The sequence below is a fragment of the Callospermophilus lateralis genome, chromosome 2 (genome assembly GCF_048772815.1).
Source record: "Callospermophilus lateralis isolate mCalLat2 chromosome 2, mCalLat2.hap1, whole genome shotgun sequence".
In the NCBI taxonomy this organism is placed as follows: domain Eukaryota; kingdom Metazoa; phylum Chordata; class Mammalia; order Rodentia; family Sciuridae; genus Callospermophilus; species Callospermophilus lateralis.
In genome coordinates, this window is record NC_135306.1 from 167304579 (window position 1) to 167332017 (window position 27439).

Sequence of the window (27439 nt, forward strand, 5' to 3'; positions counted from 1 at the left end):
CAGGAACGATGTGGAAGGGATTTAAATATCCCCCAGGTGGGGTAAGTGTACCTTTGACTTTGTTCCTACTTTGAAGTGTATACCCCTAAGTAACAAACTAAGCATGAAAACTCTAGTAACTTTAGAAACAAATACTCTCTTCTTGTATTTAAAAAAAAAAAAAAGTTAGCCAGGCACGGTGGCACATGCCTGTAAATCTCAGTGGCTTGAGAGGCTGAGGAAGGAAGTCTGCAAATTCAAAGCCAACCTCAGCAGCTTAGTGAAATCCTAAGCAACTTAGTGAGACCCTGTCTGAAAATAAAAATAATTTTTTTAAAAGGGGAAAGGGGCTGGGGATGTGGCTCAGTGGTTAAGCACCCCTGGGTTCAATCCCTGGTACCAAAAAAAAAAAAAAAGAATTACCTACTTCTGTTACTATTCATACTAAGAATTCGGAGTTCCCACTTTCTTTCATGTGCTCTTTTATACATATTTTCTTAAAGGAGTTTATTAATTTTTTTAAAGTTCTTCATTCAGAGGTAAGGGGATGGATGTTTCTGGCCCAGAGCCAAAGGTATCTGACATGGGTGATCTAATCTATAGTATGCTAACAGCATATTTTTAAATGAACAACCTTCATAGGATTTTCCTAAATCAGCCCATTTCAGCAACCCAGACTTAACCCATCTTTGCATAAATACTTGTTGACAAAGGGTTCTGGTAGCTGATGTTTCTTTCCTTTCTACCTCTTGTCAGCTCCCACATTGTTGAGCCCCCTGGCAGCCAGCATCAGAGGTCTTAGGTGAGACAGAATTGGACACAACTACCCTTGCCGCCCTTGGCAAGAAGAGCAATTGCTTGAGCCCTTCACCCTAGCAACCGCTGGACCCACCTGACATACTTTTTTCCCCCCAGACCCCTGTGGAAGTAAGCAAGGATGATCCTGGTGAAGTAATGCAGCTCTGAAGCTCACCTGACTAGCTGTACAGTTCCTGTTGTTGGTTTCTCATAAAGTAATTGCACATTATTTTGTTATATTTTATGTCCAGTTCCGCACTTTTTAAGATGAACAAAGACGGTATTATTATTTTATAACAGGAAGGTGGAGGGTAAGAAGGTGGTAGGAGATGATTGGGTCCCTTCCAAGGCAATTTTGTGTCCCCTACTCAATTTTCTTAAGGATAGAAATTTCTAGAGCTCTTTAGACCTACATTCCAAATAATATCCTCCTCCTAAGTACTGTTAACAAAAAAAGGCTAGAGGTTACAGCAACTTTAAGCCTGTTCTTTGTAGGCATTTCTCTGTAGCCTTTTTAATTATTACTAAGAACACAAAGTTTACCCCATGTGGGGAAAGGATCTCATTTTAAAATTGAGAACAGATACTAAAATATACATATTAGCCTTCCGAAACTGGGTGTTAACTTTGCAATGTGGCAGAAATTGAGAGGCTTAAATATCTTGCCAACACAGTTCTAGGCCGAAGTCAAGATTAAAACCCAGGCCTTGTCCAGTACATGCTTTTATGTGCTAAGGCAAGTCCAATGAGAAGGACTGGGATATCTGAGATTTTATTACCTAAATGTCTATCACCTGAAGACAAGAAGCTGCCTGATAATTCCTTAAAGCCAGTATATGAAGACATAAAAGCTAACAGCTCAGACCTCCATATGGTACAGCGTAGTTTATGAAACCAGGATGGAACCTGAGTATGAAATCTATTTTATTAATAAATTTAAGTGTAGGAACACTAGAATTTTTTTGTGATGCTGGGGATTGACTACAGGGTCTCTCACATGCCAGGCTAGCATTTTACCACTGAGCTACATCCCTAGCCCTGAACCCTAGGATCTTTATAAGCCCTCTGAAAGTGGTTTGAGGATTTCAATTAACACTCAGGAAGTGGGAACACAGGTTAGGGATTGTAATTCCAATGCTCTAGAGAACTGCATCCTTTCCAGAAAAGCAGATCTTTTGGTTATATAGTCTCAATGGTTTGGATGTGAGATGTCCCCAAAAGGTTCATATGGAAAATGCAGGAATGCTCAGAGGTAAAATGATCAGATTATAAGAGCTTTAACCTAATCAGTGGCTTAATCCACTTGATGGTTTAATTAATCTCTGAGTGGATTACTAGGTTAGGTAACTAATAGGCAGGGTGAGATGTGGCTAAAGGAAGCAGGTCATTGGGGTGCCTTTGGGGATTATATATTTTGTCCCTGGCTCCTCTCTTCTTCTTCCTTCTGAGTTGCCATGAGCTTAGCAGCTTTTCTCCGCCCACCTTTTTGTCATGTTATTCTGCCTCACTGTGGTCCCAGAACAATGGAATCAGCTGACCATGGACTGAGACTTAATGAAACTGTGAGTTCAAAATAAACTAGTCAGATAGTTTGGTTATAGTGACAAAAAGCTCACACAAGATTACTTGGTACATGTTTACTAAACTATTTGTAAGTGGCTCTTCACAATGAATGGATTTTCCTTTTTAAGAAAAATAAAATGAATTTGAAATCCATAAACACAACTACTATAATTTCTGAATGTATTATTCTAGCCACTTTACAGTTCTCTTAACTTGGGTATCTGAGAGCACAACAGGACTTAAGCTGGTAAAAGAAGAGAGAGATCAGTGGTAGGGGCTGAAGAGACATGAATGTATGACAGAGAACAAGCAGAGAAGTGTGTACAGGAGACAAACCCAACCCCTAAAGTCTGAAAAATCTATGGAGATTTTAGCTGGAAAATTGTTTAATATGATAAGGAATAACTCAAAAGTTTTGATCAATAAATGCAAATCACTAAAAATATCAATAAAATATCTTTAATGCCTACAATTTCTTGTATACATAAATTGCAAAACATTCACCTGTATATGCAAAAGTATTTTCTCTTGCAGGTCAACAGCACCAGAAAACAAGCTAAGCTATGTAAAGGTTGTTTTGTTGTTGTTGTTTGTTTGTTTTTTTAAACTTGATTTGTCCATTATGTAAAAGACATGATGGATTTAACAACTTCAAAGAACCTATATTCCACTCTTAATCATATACTAAACACCTGAATATTTATTTCATCACATCCACTCACAAAATAAATAGTCTAACATATTCAGCACACTGAAAATAAAACAACCAGTCTCTCTTCATATATTTATTCTCTTTTCAAAAATGTTTTGGTCTCCTGCTATATCTCAGAAATGTATTAATAGCTGCTTTTAAGTTACAAAATACAAAATAACAATTTATTTCTTGGAGAAAATCTTGGGGATTACCATTAAAAAATGAAATTTTGAGTTCCCATAGACTTTCTTTTTGTTAAGTCTTTGAACTTTCTCATGGCACACATGTAAGGCTGCCTGTGACATGTGGTACCCTGGCCTCCAAATGGACATAATTGCATTTATAGTTTATAGAGAAAATACAAAGACAAGTTCTGAAAGTAGCCTTAAAAGAAAGTGCCCTTTGCTTTGACATAGAAACATCACAAGCAAAATGGACTGTGCAATCAGAGCCATGAGTTTTATGAAAACTACTTTCTTTTCACATCTTTTGTGTTAGAGAATGCCACACCCATGATCATGTAACATTATTATAATTGTGAAATAACATTATTACATTCGTGAATTAACATTACCCAATAAAAGGCACATCTTCAAATATTAAGAAAATCTAAAAATCAAAATAGTAGAGAATACATTAAAAATCAATCACTTAATTTGTAAACCTTGAGAAAATAACAGCCTATTCCAGTTTCTTCAGAGGCTTGTAAGCTTTTTGTAAGAGTGGTCAGGAAGTGTAGAACAACAAAATGGAAGACAGGACTTGAAAACAAGGCCAACATTAATTTACAACTTTCATTTTTTTAATGAGCCAGAAGTATTCTTTTATAATGTTGATGCAGGTCAGCATCTTATTATGAAAGAATACTTCTCGCTCAAAAGTGATAGATTTACAACCTGACTCTTCCTACTAATCTAGCACAATGGTTTCTTTCAGTAATAAGTGCACCATTCATTCAGTGCTAGTAAATTTTAAGCCACCAGAAATAGAAATCTTTTAGCTATAAGTATTTGATTGTAATTACAAATTTCAGAATCTGAATATTGAAAAAAAAATCCAAGAAAAAAACTTTTTTGAGGGAGGGCCTATGGTAGAGAAAATGTTCTAAACCTATTTTATTAAACAGAATATCCCATTACCCTTAAATCAATTTCACTGAAGGTGTTTGAGATGGGTGAGAGGAAGTCAATAGGATTTTCTACTACTAGTGTAACATCTATGTGAAGAGTTATGGTGTTACTCCTAATGAAGAAAACACATTTCATGGGATTCCAACTTTAAAATTGAATCCTTGCACTTTCAAAGTTTGAAACTCAATTCAAAATAAGTTTTAAAGGACTTGGTCATATGGTCCCATTAATGAAAGCTAACAATGGTACTTTGTAATACTATAATACCCAAACTCGAAGAATAAAGACTTCATGGGTAAAAAGAAATATATGAAAATGTCTGTGTCTGCTGAAGAGTGAGTAAGGATTCTTTGTAGGACAATTCCCCTTCTACTTCCTTTCCCCCACTGTCCAGTGGCTTAAGCCAGAACAATTATTGAAGTATTGTCCTACAAGCTTATTTCTGACTGCCTCCAATCCTCCATATTTGGAGTTAAGGACAAATGCTCTGTAATATCCTGTTTCATTTTCTGTTGCTAACTGTCCTTGAGACTTGGCTTCCTTCCAGACAGATCTCAGGTCAGCCTGACTGGAACTGCTTGGACTTGAGGCTTAAGTGATATAAGATCTATAGATATGACTTTAAGAGTGAAAATGAAGAAAGTTCCACAGCCCAATAAAATACCAATAACAGGAAACACCCTTTTCTATCTGGGGGTTAGGGGTTGGGGAGTGGGAATCTCTTCACAGTGCATAGTTTGAAAGAAAAGTGCAATATGGGCAAAAAGAGAAGGTGATGCTCTTAATACACAACAAATTTAGTTTTTGGTTTTTTGTCATTGATATTTTCTAAGGAATTTAAGCTAAAAATGCAGTCATTAACATCAAGAGGTACAGGGGGACCTTGGGATTCCAAAATATCTTTGTACTGGGGGAGCCTCTCATGTCACTTTCTTGTTTTTAAACACTCTCTCAAATCCAACATTTGAATAAAATAATTTTTTTCTTCAATATAAAAATGAACTTCTTTAGAAAAAAATAAATCAGCACAGTGACCTTGTCTGTTTTATGCTAAAGCCAACATAACAATAAATCTTAAAAAAAAAAAAACAAAAAAAAACCCCAACCAACAAACAAAAAATAACCCAATAAATCTGAAAGGAAAACTCAGAAAAGAACATTCTTATATTGGCCTAACTTGTATTTTTAACTGGAAAACTTTTATTTGCCTAACCACCTAAATTAATAAGAATGTTCAGTAATGCAATCCATGTATAATGCAGAATACAATATAATTCCTTCTACTTTGTACTTTAAAGTCACAAGGATGACATCCATGTGATAATTATAAAATTTACTCTACATTTTTGAGTTCTCAATCCAAACATATAGATTAGGACAGGTCACTTTATTGCTGGAAACATTCATGGAAGGGCCAGGTTCCTCATAAAGACAATAAGTTTGATTTGGAGTTGGGCAGTGCCCTACTCACATCAGCAGAATTATAAGGAGTCAAGAGGCAATCCTTTCTTTCCTTTTAAAGTAGCAAAGGAACAACAGAAGATTGGCTGACTTGTCAGTGGCCCCACATTAGAGTGCATAGCTCATCAGGATCAAGGCTGGCATCTGAACAGTTAACTTCATAAGAGCACATTGTGGGCATTACAGATTTCACCCTGGAGTATTTGAAAATACTTTATGCTCAGTTGACAGCCTGCAAGTAACAGTATGCATTCCTTCTCTTGAGTACCCAAGTATAAATCTAAAATGAAGGGGGCTTATTCAGTCCGAAGGCAGAAACTCCTTGCAGCAGTGTTTCCAGAATTTTTCAAAAATAAAGAGCAGCTAACATCTCTTCAGCTTCTTGGCTTTTCGACGTTTCATTTCTTCTTCTTCACGTCTCATTTCCTCTAAGTCCTCTTGCATACCTAGTCTTAAACTGTTGAAAAAAAATTTAAATGGTATTTGTCAATATACATGAGATTACCACTTTAAAAATCAAAAAGTGCAGTTTCACCTGGAAGCTCACATGAACCCTGTTGATGTTCTCAAAAAGCCTCAAGATTTTATCTCTGAAAACATTTTTTTTAACAAACCCAAATTGTAGAAGAAGAAAAAAATCTTACAACAACAAAATGCCTTAATATTTCTATCAAAGTAATAAAATATAAATTTATTTCAAAACTTTTTAAAAATAAAGAACAAAGATGATTTACTCAATAACAACATTCAAAAGAACACTGTGTCTGACATTTTATCTAGTTACAGAAGGGGGAAAGAGTTTTAGTTTTGTGGGTTGAGACTGAAGTGAATTATTTACTAATAATAGGTAATAATAATAATTATTAATTAACACTATAAGCAAAGTAATCACAAGTTACCCCTACTGAAAAATTATCATTAGTTTACTATTTGGTAGCCAAACAGGAACCAGGTAGAGGGAATCTAATTTACTGCTACTGGGTCCTCAAAGCCAATAAAGTTAGAAGTTAGCAAGAATGAATCTGATGGAGGAAGAAAAGCACAGCATTTCCCTCATAATATGCGAGGCCTCTAATATTTACTGTATGTTACACATGTGAGGCATGGTAAGCATCTTATACTCATTGTCTTAATCTTCATAATACCCCAATGAGTAAAATAGTGTATTCAAATTTTACAAATGAGAAAACATTTTAAAAGGCTGTGGAAAAGTTTTAGGATATTTTTGCACAAATGTGTTAAGTTTTATGCTTACCTCTTTGCTTCTTCCTTCTGCTGCTCTTTCCAACTACTCTCCATGTAACGTAAGGCATAATCACTTTCATCTTTGTATCTGAAGAAAGTTGTTAAAAAAATTAAAATTTCTTAAAAAATTACATTCTCTCACTTGAAAACAATCAAACCTTTATAACTAAATTAAACACATTTAGGATCATTCCTCCTTGCTTAGCACTTCTACAATAGGTAGAAGTGAGTTTCTGCTGCAAAAACAAATTAAATGAGCATTTATTATTCTTAGAAAGCAGCTATTCCCAACTCCAATGTTAATGAAGCTACCAATCCAACAATGTTTCCTCAATTCACTCAATTTATATTAAAATCCTGAAAGAACAATATGAAAATTATTTTATATATGTGAATCTCATTTAGTTTCATGACCATCATGAGGTGGCACAGGACTTTAGGACAGAAGAAACAAAAGTAGTTTTATTAATGGTTTGACCAAGAGTTGATAGCTAAGTTACTGACAGCACTAAGATTATATTTTTATTTTTTTAAAGAAAGTCTCCCTATGTTGCTCAGGTCAGCCTCAATTATTGATCTTCCTGCCTCAGTCTTTTAAGTACCGGGTACTACGGGCTTATGTCACTGCACATGGCTCAGATTAGATTTTTAGATCTGATTTTTAATTTAATTCTTCCACGCTAGTAATTTTTTTTTTTAACTTTTCTCATCTAGGGTTCTAAAGCGGTAGCAAGTACTAATGTAAGGATTGTGCTAGGCTTTATACCCAGCTTCTCAAACTTTAATGTAATTATATATATATGGATGATCTGGAGACCTTATAAAGTAGATTTGGATTCAGTAAGACTGAGGTGAATCCTTAGAGCTCATATTTATAACAAGCTCTCAGGTGTATCAATGTTATTGGTCCCACACTACTGTCCATGGATCACATTGAGTAGTAAAAAAAAAAAAAATTTAATATTTTGTTTTAGTCGTAGTTGGCTGGACACAATACCTTTATTTTATTTTATTTTTATGTGGTGCTAGGGCTTGAACCCAGTGCCCCGCACGTGCTAGGCAAGTGCTCTATCACTGAATCACAATCCCAGCCCCTAGATGTAAAACTTTTTACACAAAAGAAAAGCAGGTGTCAGATCAGGGTGGATTTCTGACTTCAAAGCCAATTTGTTTTCTTTTTTAAAAAAAGTCTTAGCCATCTTTGTCTACAACCTGAGATATGAAAAATTGTGCCGTATGTGTAATATAAATTATAATGCATTCTGTGGTCATATATATGACAAATTTTTTCAAAAATGAAAAAAAAATCTTAGCCATTTCTTCTTTATTTCCTTTCCCTTTTCTTTCTTGGCATTTTGAAACCCAGGGTGCTTTACAATTAAGCTACATCCCCCCAACCCTTCATTTAATATTCTCTTGAGATAGGGTCTCATTTAAGTTGCTGAGGCTGGCCTGAAGCCTGCTATCCTCCTTCCTTCGTCTGCTGTCACTGGGATTAAGGCATGCACCACCACACCTGGCTTTAGTTGGGGAAGAGAAATTTAAAGGCTGAGATTAAAGTCCTGTACTTTGGGCTCAGCCCAAAGCCAATCTATTTCTACTACATGTTCCATTTTTCTTAAATATATATAACAGATTGAAAAGAGTATTTTTTTTTTTTTTTTTGGTCCTCATGCAATAACTAAACTATTCTGGATTCTAAAATATTAAGTGCCCAAAGGGTAATTCTATTCAAAATAACTATCACCCAAGGCTTTCCAATTAAGCATTACACTCAGTGAATCTACTATTTATTTCTCCCTTATAACATGAATTATTAAAAATAAAAACTATATCACATTTATCTAAATCTTCTTTAGCCTTACTTTTTTCGGTCATAGCCAAAGATTTCTCGAATGTGCTTGGATATTTCTTCCTGAGGTTCTCCTTCATCTTCAATGAAATCATCCATTTCAGAATCATATTCATCATCATCATCTTCCTCCTCATATCCTCGTTGCCTTTTGTAACTAGTAGGGAAAGGAAGTCTTTGAGGACCTAAGAAGAGAAACCATTATTTAAAGGAACATTAAAACTTTAAATATTAAAATATTACCACCCAAGTTCTATGTAATTTGAGATTCTGAGAAATCATTAATGCAATATTCTTAAAAACTAGAGCAAACAGGCTGTCCTTCAGCACGGTATCCTGAAGGAATAGAATTTGCTTGTCCCAAGTTTTTTGCCACTATGGATCAAACCCCAGCCCTTTTTCTTATTTTTAATTTTGAGATAGGGTCTCGCTAAATTGCTGATGCTGCCCTCAAATTTATCGTTCTCCTGCCTTAACCTCCTGAGTCACTGGGTTTACAGGTATGCACACCATGCCTGACTTATCCCAGATTTTATCAGAAATGTCTAACTATATTTTCTAGCTTAGCAGTGTCCATACGACTGGGATTTAAAAGATCAGTAAAATACCTAAAGATGAATAAATAAAAGTTACAAACTGTCACAGAATCATTAACTTTTATTCTTGCCAAATAAGATAAAAGGAAGCACCCTTCTATTTTTGATCACCATAATTTCATTAAAAAAACTTAAGTCCTATATGTACCTATAATCTCACAGGGCAGAAGATTTCTTGAATCCAGGAGCTTGAGACCAGCATGGGCAACAGACCAAGACTCCATAGCAAAAAACAAAAATTCAACAAAGTATAAAAGATTCTCAAAATAATTTTTCAAACTGAGTGACTAAACTGACTATAGGAAAAACTCACTCCATTACCTCTTTATGTCATTTTGCCAAAAGACTCATTAACATCTCTCCTGTCTCCAGATGTAAAAATAAAAAATGTCTCCAGACAATGTGAAATGTCTCCTTGGGGGAAAAGTCACCTGTTGAAAATCAATGACCTAGCTGAATGAGAAAAAAAATATATTTTTTTTTTTCCTGGTAAAAAGGACTGAGCCCAGTAGCACTCTACACTAAGTTATATCCCCAGTCATTTTTATTGGGTCAGGATCTTACCAATTTGCAGAAGCTGGCCTTGAACTTGTGATCCTTTTGCCTAGCCTCCAGAATAGCTAGGATTACAAGCATGTGCTACTGTGCCCAGTTGAATTAGAAAATTTAAAGGAATTTCATCATTGTTTTCTTTTTCTAGTCTCCACAGTGCCTAACAAATGCTTTAAAGTAATGCCTGTTAGCATGAAGCAGCTATAACCTAGTAGCTAACAGATGCAACCAATGATTCTGCACCTTGGAACAGCAGATTCCTAAAGCACCAGTGGTTAAGACTTTGATACTACCCATTATAGGGAGAAGAAACACAAGGACAGTCTAAAATAACTCCACATAATAGGCTCTTAACAAACTTTGACTCAATGAACAATGCACCAAAAGGTTTCAAGATTACAATTACCCTTGATCCCCTGAAGACAGGTCTCTTCAGTGTTCATGAAAAGATTAATTTAACCACTGAAGCATATAAGGCATGTGCAGCCCCCTATCTCACAGATCATAAAGCAAGTTTACTATAGCAGTTAACACAGATAAGTCTCTTTCTAAAGACTTTTCCAAATCACAATCATTAAAGGACCAGGGCAGGCAGACACAGGGCAGACAAAACATTAGGATTCCATCACTACCAGAGTACATTAAAAGGGCACATGGAAGGATTTGCAAGGTCCTTGATTATATAACACAAAGTACTCTTTCCAATTTCCTGGGGAAATTGAGAGGCAATTTTACCTTGGGCAGATCTGTAGCCAGAGAGAGCAGGTTTCATTCCATTTATCTGTCCATTGCTGGTTCGGCTAATAATATTCTTGGAAGATATTGTTTCTGACACAACAGTACACTTGGGCTTTAAAGGGGGACCTGGGCTACTAACTGTTCGCCCAGATCCTAAGCCGCTTACTGGTCTTCCAGGGCCTGAACTACTGATAGTACGTCCAGCTGGAACCGAGCCACTTATGGATCGTCCAAGCCCACTGACCGACCGCCCAGGAGGTCCTGAGCTAGTCACCGGTTGTCGAAGGTCATGTGGACTGCTTGTAGGCCGCCCAGGGCCTCCAGAACTGCCTACAAGTCTCCCAGAACTACCTGAGACATTGATGGGTCGCCCGGGGCCACTTGAACTGGTTGCAGGTCGTCCAGGGCCATTTGTACCAGTGACTGTCCGCCCAGAAGGATTTGAGTCACTGACTAGCTTCTTGGTCCCACTGGCCAAGCGCTCAGGTCCTGAGCTGGAGCTGCCATTCTGGCGTCTAGGCACAGGGCCAGAACTAAGTATGGACCGAGCAGTCCCTGGGCTGGGTCTCCCAGGGGCTGAGTTGGAGTTGCTGCCTGGCTGCCTGGTACCTGGACTCTTAGCCTTATTGTGTGGGGTGACTGCGGGCCCAGGCTTGGAATGGCTAGGATGAAAAGGGGGAAATTTTTTGGCTTTGTGCTCAGTAGCAGATTTCTGAGTCCCACTGGCAGAAGTCTTTGGGACACTTGGTGAATAGGTGCTAGAGTGGGGCTTTCCAGCCCCATTGAAAACAGGTCTGTCATGACCCTCACGAAGTGAGGGTTGGGAACTATAGCCAGATCCTGCCTTGGTCCTCTCTCCTGGCATGGATTTGGATGAAGACACTGATAAGTGTTTCTCATGGGCTGTGCTGGGTTTGGATTTCTTCTCACTATGAGGAAAGGGCATTCCTTTAGAAGAAGGACGCCTGTCCCCAGAACCTTTGCTAAGTTTTGTGCCCACACTTTCTTTCTGAGAGGGTGCCTTTTTGGACACAGTTGGAGGTAGTTTTGCATCTGTCTCAAGTTTCTTTTTCCTATGCTTTCGTTCCAGGAATTCTCGCTCCCTAAGTTCTTCTGCAGTCATAGGCCGCTCTTCTGATTTCTTCACTACCTTGATCTCCACTGGTTCAAACTGCTTTTTCTCAGCCAGCCTCAGTAAATCAGTGAAGTTCATAGGTGGTGGGGCACTTTTAAGGGGGACCTTTGGTTTGCTTTCAACTTTGGGAGGTACTTGCTCTTCTTCATACTCCTGTTCTGACTCTGCTTGATTGTATTCTAAAAATTCATCCTCTTCTTCCATCTCATACTCTTGTTGTACTGCCTGGCTGGTGTGGCTTTCCACTGCCTGCCTCTTCTTTGACTTTTCCTCAATAGGAATCCCATTGTAACCATGGAAATTATCCTTTGTCCTCTTGGCCATAGCTCTTGCTTTCTTGTCATGTTTGAGCTCAATTCGTTTTTTCACTAGTTCTTCTTTTCTCCTTTTCTCTTCTAAGGCTAAAAAGGACAAAACAAGAACATATTATTTCAAGGTCTCAAGACATCAGCGTGCGCATCTGAAATCAGTAGTTGGCCAAAACAATGTTCAAGTTACAAATTGAAGATATCTAGGAATCAAATGTGGAAGTCATTTGAAAAGCAGCAATTGAGTCATCTTTACATAATGAGTAGGTAACATATGAGTTTTTCTATATGACTCAGTAAGTGGGAAATTTGGTTTTCTGCTTTAAATACAGAAAACAGGGCCAGGCACATGGCACACACTTAAAAATCTCAGTGACTTCCAGAAACTCCTAGAGACTCAGGAGGCCAAGGCAGGAAGATTTCAAGTTCAAGGACAGCCTTGGCAATTTAGCAAGACCACTTTCAAAATAAAAAAAATAAAAAGGGCTGGAGATGTAGTTCATTGGTATAGCACCTCTGGTTCAATCCTCGGTACTGCAATAAATACATATATTCAAGAAAATGGTTCGTACCAAATAATACACCAAGTTAGGGGAACAATTGGTACCCACTTGTTAATTATAAATCAATAAATACTTATTCAATCTTTTCTTTGTCATTCACTATGGCCAATTAGAAGACATGATCACTAATCCTCAAAAGTTCCTTTTTTTTTTTTTTTTTTAAGAGACAAGGTCTCACAATGTTGTCCAAGCTGGTCCCAAACTTCCTGGTTCTAGCTATCTGTCTCCCTCAGCTTCCCAAATAGGTAGGAATCCAGGGCATGCTACTGCACCTGGCTCCAAAAAGCTTTTAAGTAGCAGTAAAAGAAAATTTATAAGTTACCAACGTATGAACAAAAGGAAAGCTATAAATAAATTTAATACATACAAACATCCACCCCAAATCCACTAGTCTGCTGTTTTTATGAACATCCAGTGTTGCAAATAATATATGAAAGTAGAAGACCTTAATATTAAGACACTTGCCTTTTTGTCTAAGTTCCTCTTCTTTCCTTCTAAGAAAAGCTTGTACGGCTGCTGATTGGACACCTTTAACTTTTGGGTCTTTCTTGGGAGGTCCCACTGCTAAACTATATCTTTTCTAAACATAAAAACAGAGAGTAAAAGTTAAAAACAATGCAACTTTAATAGTATAATGTCTAGGGATTGGGGTGTAGCTCAGTGGTAGAGCACTTGCCTCCCATGTACCAGGCACTTGGTTCAATCCCCAGAACCTCAAGAACAAATAAACAAACAAAAGCTTTCCTTCAGAGGTAAGCATTCCAAAGTCTAACTTTTCAAACAAACAGAAAAAATTACTACTTTACTGTCTCTCCAGACTTTGCTATTCCAGATGATTTTCTAGTAGGGAGTTATAGCTATGTAGGCTATTTTGCTTAGAACATTGATAACACTGACATTTTTATTTGACTATAGGCAAAAGCCAGGGATAAAAACCATAAATAAAAAACATTTCAAAGAATTTTAGGGGGACTAGAGTGTAGCTCAGTGGTAGAGCACTTGACTAGCATGTATAAGGGCCTGGGTTCAATTCCCCTGCACAAGAAAAGAAAGGAAGAAATAAATCTAAACAGAGAAGGACCTGATTCTTTATAACCTTTAACCATAGTAGTACTACCTCCATTGTCTTACTATACAAACTCAGAACAGGAGACCAGTTCCATCCTAACCCAAGAAAGTGCTAATATTATCCTAGCACAGATGGTATTTCTCTAGACTTTAGTTTTTATGTAACTGCATAAAGAAATGACTAAAAGTAGAATATTAATTTGAATTATGAAAGGAAAAATTTTCATTTTATAAGCATTATTATAAAAGTACTATAAACACAGAACTAATAATTCAGACCAGGGATGAGTCATCTTTAGGACCATTCCACATTATAATTATGGGCCAGGAAATAAGTTTGTTTGTTTTTACAGTGCTGGGGGTGGAAGCCAGGGCCTCTCATATGTTAGCAAGCACTCTACTACTTAGATATACTCCCAGAACTTGGATTAAGAATTTAAAGTACCCTCCTTTTGTCTTGTTAGGCAGATGCCAGTTCAAGTATCTCCTGAACCTATTGCTATGCTAGTAGAAAAAGAAACATTAATCTCCTAGAACAAAGTGAGCAATTTATAAACCAAAAAAGTATTCCCTAACATGTATGAAATTCTTAGAGGAAAGCCAAAGGATCTGTGCTTACTATAAAGGCTGCCAAATACAAAGTATCTTGAAACAGGCTGAAGTTGCAACTAAATTAGTCTATCAACAAAGCTACTGGTCAAGGAGTCGCAGGCCCTAATCCAACCTGAAAATCCTGCATGATAGCAATGCTGAGAACTGACACATCCCTGACAGAAATCCCAAAACAGCACCCCAATTTTTTCCTCAGTCACCTTGGCTGAGACATAATAAGTTCCCCTTTACTAAGATCCTATTTTTGTAAATTGAATTGTAGACTCTTTCTTTCCCAACATTTAAAGAAGGAAAAAAGAGGGAAAGGAAGACTAAAGAGAAAGATGAGTAATAATGCTAATCTAACTAGATAATATAAAATTGCCCTACTTTATGAAAAGAGAACCTCAAACCCAGGCCCTATCCACAAGCAGCTAACATTTTCATTATGGAAATGCTACCACAAATGAGATGCCCGATTTAAACTGATTGAAGACAGAAAGTCACTCATTAACTCCACTCCAACCTACCAGGAAGGTTTGGAAGAAGAGGATAATTTGAATTTTGTTGCCAAAACTTAAGATTTTCCAAGTTCTTGCCCAATTTATATATATATAAAATCTCATGGATTCACCTGCCAAATCCATACCAGGATTTCCCCAGAAAAATTTGAACACATAACTGATGTTACATATTTAAAATAGGGCTGGTTTGTTGTCTATGTATCATAGCACTGAGCACAACTTAACATGATTCTGAGAAAGACATCATTTGCCCTAATCTGGGAATGCCGAGAGACAGAAACTTAAGAAATGACTAGCAGAAAAGCTGTTCTTGATTGAATACTGATACCCAAAGGCGGGGAGGTATGAGATATAGTTTAATGCAATGTTAACTAAAATACATTCATGATTTTTGCCTTTTAGTATACTACCTAAATTATTATTGACTAATTTTAAAAAACAATGTAGACCTAATACCACAACCTATTATATTGCTGAGCTTTACCTCAGCAATAATACTCATGAAATGGCTGGCTTGAAAAGCTACTTATATTTTTCCAATTCATATCAAAATATATAACTATTAAAATAAAAGTTTTTGTGTATCACCGAAAATCATAGTACAATCAAATCTATATGCAGAAGAACAAGGAAAGGGGTATTCAAGAATTCAGCTCTGGGCTGGCACAGTGGTACAAAACTGCTTTGATAAAGTTTAATTTTATTTACTGATGTAATCTTATTTACATGAACTGAGTCATAATGAATAGTTTCCTATATTCTCTGAAACTTGAAAATGCATTCAAAGGTATGAGATACCTAGAAAATAGTTTAGGTCACAACCTATAAATCTGCAGGTGGCCAGGGAGAACTGGGTCACCACAGATCATCTCTATTTTAAAACATCTTCAAGATATAATTCACGTACCATAAAAACTAACAATTTAACACATACAATTAATGAATTTTCTTATATTCACAGAATTGTACAACTATCACTACTGACTCCAGAACATTTTCATCATTTTGAAAAGAAACCCATAAAAAGCAGTCACTCCTCCTTCCTCTCTCCTTGTCAACCCCTGTCCACCACACAAATGTACTCTCTCTATGGATTGTCCCATTCTAGACTTTCATATAAATGAAATTGGACATTATGTGACTATGATAGTTAATTTTGTTTGTTAACTTGACTGGACTATAGAAATCAGTTACTTAATGTAGGTGTTCTCATCCAATCAGTTGAAGACCTTAAGAGTAGGTCTCTAAGGTTTATCTGAACTGAAAAGGATGAATTATACCTTAAGACTACAGTAACTCCTGCCTCATTTTCCAGCCTTTTTCTACAAATTCTGGGCTTGCCACCCTCCATAATCAATTCCCTAAAATAAATCCTACTGGTTCTGTTTCTCTGGAGAACACTGACTGATAACAGTAGCCTTTTGTATTTAGCTTCTTTTATTTGGCATAATGTCTTCAAGGTTCATGTTGTTGCATCTATCAGTATTTCACATCTTTAAGGGATGAATAATATTCCATTTTATAGATATTCAACATATTACTTGTCCATTCATCAGTTAGACATTTGGATTGGCTCTACTATTATGAACAATGCTGCTTGTGAACATTTGTGTAGGTTTATGTGAATATGTGTTTAAATTTATCTTGGGTATATGACCACAGATCTTAATATTGAACTGGAAAGAGCTTTTGAAGGAAGGTTACACTCAAAAGATTTATAGTAATGGAATACTTTATAAGATAGCTTCCCACAGGGGTAGACGAGAAGAGAACGATTTCTTTTCTTTTTTTCCTCCCTCTCTTTCTTTGATACTGGGGGTTGAATTCAAGAGTACTTTACCACTGAGCTATTTTCCTAGCCCTTTCTATTTTTTATTTTGAGACAGGGTCTCACTAAATTGCAGAGGCTGGATTTGTACTTGTGATCCTCCTGTCTCAGCATCCCAAATCACTGGGATTATAGGTGTGTGTCACTGTGCCTAATAAGAATGATGTTAAAAAAAAAAATCTTAGGCTGAGAGTATATTATATTCTGTTTAATAAGGGAAAAGAACTATTTGGCACTTTACCCTGCATCAGATGGTCATATGTAGCTCTAGCAGCAGTACATCAAGATGTACCCATTAATTCTGAATCTGATTCAAGGCAAAAGGCTGCTTCATTGTCTGAGCTTCAGGAAAAGCAGCTGGACAGAGTTTCTTTTATTCTAAGAATATCTATTCTATTACACTGCAAGCCAACTCTGTCACTCTGCTGAACCCAATGAATAATCCACAATAGTGGCACTTCTGCCATTTAAATATAGAATCAGAGATTTTGCCAAAATTTGTAATCCTAAAGCCAAACTAGAAAATATTATGCCACTTTAAAAAATCATATGTGTTTACATAGAAACTATACTGTTAGGTCAGGTTATGAAAATAAGGAGCACTCAGTTGGGCATGGTGGTGCATGCCTGTAATTCCAGTGGCGTGGGAGGCTAAGGCAGGAGCATTACAAGTTCAAAGCCAGTCTCATCAACTTAGCAAGGCCCTACACAACTTTGTGAGACCCTGTCAAAAAATAAATAAAAAGAAGGGCTGGAAAATGTGTCTCAGTGGTTAAGAGCCCCTGGGTTCAATCCCAGGTACCAAAAAGAGAGGAGAAAAGAAAAGAAGGAGCTTTCAGTCTAGAAATGTGTAGTTATAGAATGTGTTATATTGGAACCAGTAATCAATCCCCTCTTGAAAGCTGTACTTTACCAGGAGATAATGTAGTGTTATAATTGTAGAAAATAAAAATTTTGTGATGATTTTACATAAATCAGAGTGTTACTGGTTAGAATTAGGAGTGTGAAATATTCAAAGAATACATCCTTAACTTTAATAAACACCACACAATTTCAAACATCTTCTCAAAACATCACAACCAGGGAACAAATATAAGAAAACAATTGTTTTCATTAGGCTAGCTTAGCCAGATGACTAAAAAGGGTAAAATGAAAACACCCCAATACATACTATTCACAATTGCTATGGGGTTATATGTAAAATTTACTGTTATTGGGTTTACAAAACATAACTGATTATAAAATGTAATAATATCAAGTAGATACTTCAGAGTTTCTAGTCCAACTCTGTTAGAAATGGTCCAAAAAAGATAAATGAGAAGTTGGGGTATGGCCCAGCACATGCAAGGCCCTCGGTTCAATCCTCAGCACATAAATAAACAAAATAAAGGTACTGGGCCCAGCTACAACTAAGCTGGGCATAGTGACACATGCCTGAAATCCCAACAGCTCAAGAGGCTGAGGCAGGAGGATCAAGAGTTCAAAGCCAGCCTCAGAAAAAGTGAGGCACTAAGCAACTCAAGATAAACTGTATTTACAAGCAATTACACAGTTTGTAGCAGGTCTCCTGACTAAGGTCCAAATTGTTCTCATTATAACATGCTTCACTTCTCATTAACTCCAACACTTTCATCTTAACTCTAACCTCAGTCTTAAGTGACATTCCTTAATTTCCTCTGGCCTCTTGAATTTCATTACCTCAGACAGGTCTACAACTGAACTTTTATCTTATCTTTCTTCACTATCAGACTCACTTCTATTTATCAAGATGGCACTGATAACAAGGCCAAAAAGGCCATAAGTACTCCTCTATCCACCAGTTTTGTGGTGCTAAGATTGAACCCAGGGCCTTGTGCATGTGAGGCAAGCACTCTACCAACTGAGTTATATCCCCAGCCCTATCCACCAGTTTTTAAATGGTGTTAGTTTGGCATTTAAATGTCTCTCCCCTCAGACTTTACTATACACTAAAAATGTCATTTTTTAAAAAACCACGGGTGCTGGGCATGGTGATGCATACCTGCCTCAAGAGGCTGAGGTAGGAAGATCACGAGTGTGAGGCCAGCCTTGGCAACTTAGTGAGATCCTGTCTCAAAATAAAAAAGGATAGGGGATGCAGCTCATTGGGAGAGCACCTGTGGGTTCAACCCCCAGTATCAAAACAATAAAACAAAACAAAACACCAAGAGTTATTGTCAAAAGCAATATTAGATAAGAGTTGAGACAGGGAGCTGGATGAGTTCAGGCTATATAGATGTCAATCTTTCTTACCACCAATACACTTCTTTTCATTCAACTCAAGGTCATGAAGAGCAAGAACTCTGGAGCCAGAGGGCCTGGATTAGACTCTCTGCTTGTCATTACAGATCTATCAACTATTAGCTCTGTGACCTTGTGCAAGTTCCTTCATCCCTCTGGGCCTCAGTTTTATGGGGATAATGTGGACAGTAGTTTTTAAGAGAACTTCTCCCTAAAACACTGGTTGAGAAGTGTAGTTCGAAGTTAGAGACCCAAAACTGCCCCAGGTAGTGGACAAGTCATATTCAGATCCAGGAAGGGAGTCATCTAGTTATAATCCATTATAGATCAAATGTTACCCACTGGAAAGTTTCCCGCAGAGACTTTTTTGTTGGCCCATATTGTTCTTTAAAAGGAAACACTACTATAAAAAATCATAAGCTGGGTACAGTGGCACATACCTATAATCCCAGCAGCTCAGGAGGCTGAGACAGAAGGATGGCCAGTTCAAAGCTAGCCTCAGCAAAAGCAAGAGGCTGAGCAACTCAGTGAGAACCTGCCTCTAAATACAATACAAAATAGGTCTGGGGATGTGGCTTAGTGGGTGAGTGCCCCTGGGTTCAATCCCCGATTCCCCCTACCCCTTGCAAGAAAAAAAAATCAAAGACTTTCTTTTGAATACATAGAGCTTGGAGCCCATTATTTTATATCCACTACTTCAAGAAGTTACATCAAGGCTGGAGTTAGCAAGCACTTGTCTAGCATACACAAGGCCCTGGTTTGATTCCCAGAGTTATAGGAGCTGCAGTGGGGGAGGGGGGAGGTGGAGGTGTTACATGCAGAATCTATCTGGCCCCTAAAAATATCTGAATCTGTCAGCTCAGTTAAAAGTCCCTGAACTCCATTTCTAGTACATGGTTCTTGTACTGGAGGGACAAAACTGGACCCCCAAATTCTCATAAATCTGGTATCACATGAAGACTTGCTCTTCACCTTTTGGTTTGGGGTGGGGTGCACACCAGATTTTCCATGAGAAGGACCATATAACTTGTCTCATGTATTATAATGAAACTTACAAGAATCCATATTCTAAGCTGTACTAGTCTATCATAATGAGACAACTACATTTTGCTATTGAAATCCGGAGAAAAATCAAGTTTAAGGATACCAAAAGTATCTTTTCTCCTTTAAATAAACACAGAGCCAGTGACAATGACTAGTTACATCACCTTGATCAGCAGTTATTTTGTATTCAATTTCCACTGGGAAATGACATCGATGCATGATGCAATTTTATCTATATTATGAACGTAAGTATTTCTCTTAAAAGAAATGAGGGACTAGGGATGCTGCTCAGTGGTAGAGAGCTTGTGTAGTATACACGAGGCACTGCCAAATAAAAATAAATTAAAAAAGGAAGGAAGAAAATGATTCAGGAAATATTAGTACAAGTTGAGCATCCTTAAATTGAAAATCCAAAATGCTTCAAGATTTCTAAGCACTGACATAACACCATACATATAAAATTCTACCCCTGACTTCATGTGAAAGCTTGAAGTCAAAACACAGGCATACTAAAAGTATGTATAAAAATACGAGTCCAAAGTTAATTTAGATTTTAGTCTAATCACTGCTAGTCATCAGACTTCCTATCTGTAGCAAAGATCTGACCTAAGAATCCTGAAAACTAAAATAAATGCCAACTCTAATAGGATCCACATAAAAGATGAGGGAAGAAGATGGCTAAAAGGAGGAAGAGGACTAAACACTAGAATGGGATGTAGGCCTTGTTGTCAGTTACTACAAAGCATCTGTGGTTCTCAGACCATTAGTCAATTAAATTTAGGTCAAGCAGGTTATATGTATGCCACAGAGGTGTTGTGTGTGCATCTATCTTAAAATGCTTCTTGACTTGGATGGTATTTTATTTATAAGGTTACTTATTTTACAATAATTTGTTACACTGTATAATCTGTTATATTTTTTTAAAGCAGGGAGTATAAAGACTTCTGTCATCAATTTTTCTTTATTTCTTTAGAGCTATATGGGGGGCCAGTGGTAGAACTCAGGGATAGAGCACTTGCCTAGTATATGAGACCCTGTTTTGATCTCTAGCACTTCAACAACAGTATGTGTGTGGGGTGTATGTGTATACATATATGCATATATATGCACACATATATAGTATTCAATACATATCCATACAATGTATATAAAACATATACACACATACATACAAAAAATTATAAACATAAATATAGATTTTGTTAATATATATTAAATATGAGGGATATATGGCATGGACACATGGCAATATCTTTTAATATTCCGTATGTTTACAGGTGCCCAAATTATTTTGAGCTGATAAAGAAAGTAAAAGCAAACAGATGAATGAAGTTAAAACAAAATCATGGATTAGCCAGGTGCAGTGGCACATGCCTGTAATCCCAGCTACTTGGAGGCTGAGGCAGGAGGACTGCAAATTTGAGGCCAGACTCAGCAACTTATTAAGACCCTGCCTTGAAATTTAAAAAATAATAATAAAAACAAAAGATGTAGCTTAGTGGTAGGACACCCATGGGTTCAATCCCCAGCACAGGGCAGAGCAGGGTGGGGGGCAGAGGGAGATGGATTAAATTTAATTTGTTCTGTTAGTTTCTTTTTTGTGACTTTCATTTCATGTAAAAGGACAGGGATTTTAATGCTAACAAAAATCAAACTTCTAGGTTGACTAATTTGGGGGGGGGACAAAATGGAAGTATGATTCATAAAATATACAACTGCTACTCATCTATTAAAATTAAAATTACTTCAACAGTTTATCCTTTTTCACTTTGTGATTGCAATTATAGATGGATTACATATACACATATACCCATATACAAACACAAACACCACACATATATATCCTCAAATGTACACATATTTTGAAGATTTCTGCTCTAGAATTATTTACCTGCTTTTCTCCCAGCAGCCATTGACTTTTAAAATAAGAAATGACTAACTTGATTCTTGATTCTTACACAGAACACTCCTAAAGCTAGTATTATCAATCTTTGACCTCAATTGAAATTCTGGAGGATCTAGAATAATGGACCAAATTATGCAAAGAAGAATAGTTACCAGACCCAAAACTGATTTGTCTAGAAAATTTACGTGCACATATAGCAATTCTGTTGTTCAAGGTTAGATCCCATAACTTCAACATGCTGGTTTAAGGTTCACATCTTAGGGGACTGATTACTCTTGAGTACTTGGGATGGGGAATGACTAAGAAAAAAAATATAATTCATACATACAATATGTGATATTATACACGTATACATATATTGTACATATGTGTATGATATTACATGTTATATATGTATTATAATATCACAATATATATTATACTGCTCTTTATTCATTATTTTATTATTCAGATCAGTATTTTCGAAAGGGTAAAAGAAAACGGCCAGATTCAACAAGACAAGTGGCTGAAGATTAAAAAAAATTCATCATATTTTATAAATATAGGAAATACATATTACATAGTAAGAGGTTAATTAATTCCAGTTGAACTGACTTTGAAAGTAATGATTTAAGTTTCACACCTCACTGCTCAAACCGCAGGTATCACAATGCAATTTATTGGTTTACAGCTGTGCTGCGGGTACCATCTGAAGATCCAGAAATGATTAGTTTATGCAAAACAGCTACAACCCCACAAACTAGGCACTCTACCAATTTAGTCTTTGGCTTTTCCACTTTAACCGGTCTGCGAATTTCGGTGAATTGGCAAACATGTACTAAGTAAATGGGAACTAGATTTCAAACAAAGACTGAGTGTGGAAGGGCACAGGTAAACGGAAGCTGAAACTATCTCGCCCTTCTGTTGGCCCAGATTTCGCGGAATCTGCTCAATCTCTCTTCCAAAACATAGAAGGTAATACTCCCCCCGTTTAGCAAGCGATAAGTGGGTGGGGCTCAGTGGTGGGGGCCACGAACGAATAAACTCCGTTCAAGAAAACATTAAATGTTTAACCCGAAGATCGTCGAGAAGTCAGTCAAAAGGCTATCAAGCCAACACCCTAAAGCCCCTTAAGTCCCTTACATACATTCTTCCTCCTCAACCTTTGCTCTTAAAAGTTATGCCGAAGCCTGAAACTACTATCGCTAGATTCCACTAAGCGCCAGGCGTGCATCACTCCCAGGCTTTCCAGCAACTCCAAAGCACACAAACTGTAAAGTCCTTGTTGCAGGGGTAACTAACCTGGCGAAACCCCATCACCGGGAGGCTTTCTCCGCATCCAAAGCTTCTCTTTACCCCGAAAAAAAGGAAGTAAGACATTCAGATCTTTCCTCTCCGGGGCAGAGAGGCAGCTGCCTGAAGTTCCACGGGCCACCATTCCGAACTTGAAGACTAGGGTCTCCTACATAGCACCCCGCCTGCTACTTACCGGCACATTGTTGACACCTTGTCCTTTGGAAGCTATCAAGAGAATTTCTCTGAAGTCCATGTTTGGCCGAGGAGCAGAGACCGGGCCAAGCACTCGGAAAGGGGCGAAAGCACGCCTTCCCGAGGCAGCCGCTACACCGAGGGCTCTGCCTCGGCAACCCCTTTCCCACCCCTCCCCAACGCACCCACTTCCGGCGCCTTCCAATGCCGTCTGCCCACCCCCTTCGCTCCAGCGGCCTATATCCTCTGAACGGCTTCAGAGCTCGCGAGTCTGGCGTAACTTCCGCTTTCAGGATGAGACACGTAGAAACGTGATACGTGGCTGCTGGGGTGGGCTCAAAGGGGAGGGATTAAACCCGTAGCCGACCAAGGAGATGCGGCCTGGGTGTGGCTAAAGGAGAGAATGTTTCCCTGGCTGCCGGGACGAGCGGCCTGGTAATGTTGTTGTGCTTTGTGGGTTCCGGTAGTGGAAGCGAAGGGGTGGGGTGTTTCTTGCCAGGCCTGAGCGCTCACGTCCGAAACCGTGGCGTTCGGACAGTAGAGCCGATAGGTCTCGAGACAGGGATTTCAGTTATCTGTTAATAGGTGATTGCAAAGCTGCGCAGGCGCACACGGCTTTGGTTGGTGGTCTTAGATACACGTTACTCTTCTAAGTCCAGGCAGCTACGGTGAGCTCAAGTCCTCGCTGGGTGCAGAGGCGGTGCTTACAGATGTTGACCCATTTAGATCATAAAAAGTAGCCAGACTCTGTTTTGCTCAGGGAATGAAGCGATTCTTCGCACACAGACAGCTTTAACATACTAAGATGCACTGATGAATATATATTCTGCATATTCATTGGGAACCCAGTTCTGGCTTTCATTTGAGAGTTAACTTGGGTCTGTAAAGTCATTTCGACTCAATTAACTCAGATAAATGACTAGGTAAGACTGGGTCTGAGTGGAAACAGGCCAGGGATTGATAGCAGATGGGCACAAGGGAATCTTTCAATATGGTAGAAATGTCCCCAAACAGGATCGTGGGGATGGTTTTAACAAAAAAATCATTGAACACTTGAAAGGGGTGAATTTTAAAATAAAGTTATATGTAAATAAAGCTATTCAAAAAAAAAAATAGGCAAAGCTTCCGGGCCTTACTTTTTCAATTGATGTTTTAATGCTGAATTGGAAATTCTCCAGTTTCTCTTCAGGCTGCCCGCGTAACAGACCAAGATTAAACCTTTATCCTAAGACAGAACTGAAAATTGTGAACTTTCCTATTGCCATTGTGGAGCCCAGCATGGCATACAGCTCACATGTTCCATTCTTACCAAAAATACATACCCATCTGTTTTAAGTAGTTCACACTTGTGGGGACTCCATCCCTACACATATCTTAGCTTCAAGATACTGTATTGTTAGACCAGGACACAAGAAAAGACCACTGACTCCAATTAAAATAAAATTAAAGCAAGCTTATTATTTCTACCAGCGGGGAGTCCTCTCCCTCCCAAAACAGTGGGAACAAGACAGCACCCCAGCTTTCCTGCAGCCCAACTTTATAGCCCAGAAAGTTACACAAAGGGGGGTTACAGGTAACAGAACTCTGACAAGCATCACACTAATGGTAGTTTACATTTTTTGCTGGCTCCAACATCAGAATTTATGAGGACCATTAGAGCCTCAGAGAGGGTCGTTGTCTGGCCAGGGAAGGCCAATATTTATGAGGTGTCAAAGTTTCAGAGAGGGCTGCTATCTGGTCAGAGAGCCAGGCATGGGTGAGTTCAAGGCATGGGCAGGCATTCCAAGCAGGTTCAGAATTTGCAGTAATTTATAGTAAAGCCAAAATTATCTTTTCATGGCTTTGTGGCGAGTTTGCTCCCAATTTTAAGAAAAGATCAGGTTGGGTCTATCAATATCTCCAACACAGAAATGGGAGGTTATAATCCATGTATGTATAATTTGTCAAAATACACTTCACTGTCATGTATAACTAAAAAGAACAAATAAAAATTTTTTAAAAGATACTGTATGTCAGTTTTATTCTCCATAAAAATAAAATAACAGTAGGATTACTATCAAATATTGCATATGAGCATAGATTAGTACCTGATTCTAATGGGCAGAGTTGTGCCCCACAAAATTCTTACATTGAAATCTTAACCTCCAGCACCCCAGAGTATGACTGTATTTAGAGATAAGGTCTTAAGTGATATAGTAAATGTGAGGTTATTAGGGTGGATTTCTTTAGATATAAATATAGTTAGATATAGAGGAAATCCCGTGAAGATTTGGGGATTTCAGAGAGAAGACAGCCAAGCCAAGAACAGAAACCTCAAGATAATGACAGTTTGATCTTGGACTTTTAACCTCCAAATTTTTGAGAAAATACATTTCTGTTATTTAAGCCACTCAAACTGTGGTACTTTGTTATAGTAGCCCACAAACTAATACACTGATGGTAAGTACTCAGTTAATGTCAGTTAAGTTTGTCTCTTAACAGTAATAGGGATCAAACCCAGGCTCTTTGCACATGCTAGGCAAGTGAACTAGACTAGCTCAATATCCCTTTTACACATTCATAAGGCCTCCACTCTTTTCCTTCACACAACCTTTCCCAGTTTGAAATTGCATATTTATGTGTGTTTTTTCTTTCTAATAACCGGTATCTCTTGTGGTAGACAGTAAAATCTATAACAGAGATGAGCCTATTTTACCCTCATCACCACCACAGTTCTCTGCTCATGCACATAAAAGCAGCAATAAATAACTTTGACCAAATTAATGAAATGATAAATGAAAAGTTCCCAATATTCAGTATCATGATAGCTACCATATATTGAGCCCTTATATGCCAAATGTTTGACATGGATTGTCTGGTTTAATCATAAGTGCCTAGAAGCTATTACCAAACTCAGGTCCAAAGGCTCATCTCGTGGAAAAACCAGTGTCTGAGAGACACATGCTGGGGAGAAAGAAAGGCTTTATTCAGTGGCCAAAGAATGTAGAAGAGGGAACTTTGCTTAAAAATCAGCATCTTAACTCCAGGGACTTGAGGAGGTACAGACAGTATAATAATGATGAAGGTGAGAGAGATAGCCTAATAAAAGGGAGAGAATGTTCACATATTTTTGGAGGGATTAGGTGAAGATCTTCCAGGAACTTGGGTGCCATCTCTTTTCATTCCTTTCATGGTCTGGTATTTCTGATATGGTAGCTGGTAGGTGTCTTTAAAGAGTGGAGGGAGAGAGACTAGGCAAGTCTAGTTTAAATTAACTTGTGTGATGGTTTTAAGCAAAATATTTCTGAAATGATCAACATGTCTACATACAGTGCTGAGTAGAATTTGACTCAAAGGTTAAGGCAAAAAAGGAGGTGAAGGACACAATGTGAAGACAGAGGTGCCAAGCCTTTTCATCCCATTCCAGTCACCCATTGGACATCGGTAGGCCCAAATAGAATCAGTGTTTTTATCAAAATCAGCCTTCAGGTCTCAAGAGTAACCCAGGCAACTGTTAAAATCCACACTTAAGTGGTATTATCTACAGCAGAGCTTAGTGGGAGACTAATGTATTCAACAGCTGTATGACATCCCAAATTAGTGATCTTTATTTTAAATTTTTTAGTTGTAGTTGGACACATTACCTTTATTTATTTTTATGTGGTGCTGAGGATCGAACCCAGGGCCTCACATGTGCTAGGCAAGCGCTCCATCGCTCAGCCGCAGCCCCAACCCCCAAATTAGTGATCTTTATGACAACTAAGAGCAAATAAAGCTAGAGGGTTTATTTAGGCTTTTCCTCAGCAACAAAGGCACTACTTAGCACTATTTTATATATGAAGAAACTGGACTAGTCAAAATGAACATGAAGGAGATTGGTAAGATTAGACTGCCTTTGTTTTGTTTTTTTTTTTTTTGCTGTGCTGGAAATCAAACTCAGGAGTGCTCTACCACTGAGCTACATTCCTAGCTCCCTGTGCTCACCGCCCCCCCACACACACACACAATCTTTTTTTAAATTTTGAGACAGGGACTCCTTAAGTTGCCCAGGCTGATCTCAAACTTGAGATCCTCCTGCCTCAGCCTCCTAAGTAGCTGGGATTACAGGGATGTGCCACCAAACCCAACTAGAATGCCTCTTGACATTTTTTTTTTTTTT

The 27439-nt window shown here is 37.9% G+C and overlaps 2 protein-coding genes across 3 annotated transcripts in view; one reads left to right on the top strand and one right to left on the bottom strand.

Annotated features, from left to right (window-relative positions):
* Positions 1 to 3232, top strand: part of Misfa (mitochondrial sheath formation associated) — a 75434-nt gene extending 72202 nt beyond the window's left edge. The window contains exons 3-4 of the mRNA XM_076846983.2: positions 4 to 41; positions 895 to 3232. Of these exons, the coding sequence (XP_076703098.1) occupies positions 4 to 25 (22 nt within the window). The 3' untranslated portion in view covers positions 26 to 41; positions 895 to 3232. The remainder of the gene's footprint in view (positions 1 to 3; positions 42 to 894) is intronic.
* On the bottom strand, positions 2786 to 23454 carry Spty2d1 (SPT2 chromatin protein domain containing 1). Of its 2 annotated transcripts, none has more exons than XM_076846974.2 (6): positions 23303 to 23454; positions 13080 to 13194; positions 10606 to 12144; positions 8736 to 8907; positions 6881 to 6958; positions 2786 to 6082 (listed from the first exon to the last, which is right to left on the bottom strand). In XM_076846974.2, exons 1-6 carry the CDS (start codon positions 23360 to 23362, stop codon positions 5989 to 5991), a joined length of 2058 nt encoding a protein of 685 aa, XP_076703089.1. In that variant the 5' UTR covers positions 23363 to 23454; the 3' UTR covers positions 2786 to 5988. The 2 variants fall into 2 exon arrangements, with proteins under 2 accessions (XP_076703089.1, XP_076703090.1); XM_076846975.1 differs by having other exon boundaries at positions 6001 to 6082; positions 8736 to 8879.
* Between the last annotated feature and the right edge of the window lie 3985 nt (positions 23455 to 27439).

Bases quoted from the DNA above. Each gene is read 5' to 3' on its own strand.
- Spty2d1 (XM_076846974.2), bottom strand. From the start codon at position 23,362: ATGGACTTCAGAGAAATTCTCTTGATAGCTTCCAAAGGACAAGGTGTC. The intron at 8,908-10,605 runs GTAAAATTGCCT...TTCTCTTCTTAG, and splicing joins TGGCTACAGATCTGCCCAAG to GTCCTCAAAGACTTCCTTTC. The intron at 6,959-8,735 runs GTAAGGCTAAAG...AACTTTCTTCAG, and splicing joins TTTGGCTATGACCGAAAAAA to ATACAAAGATGAAAGTGATT.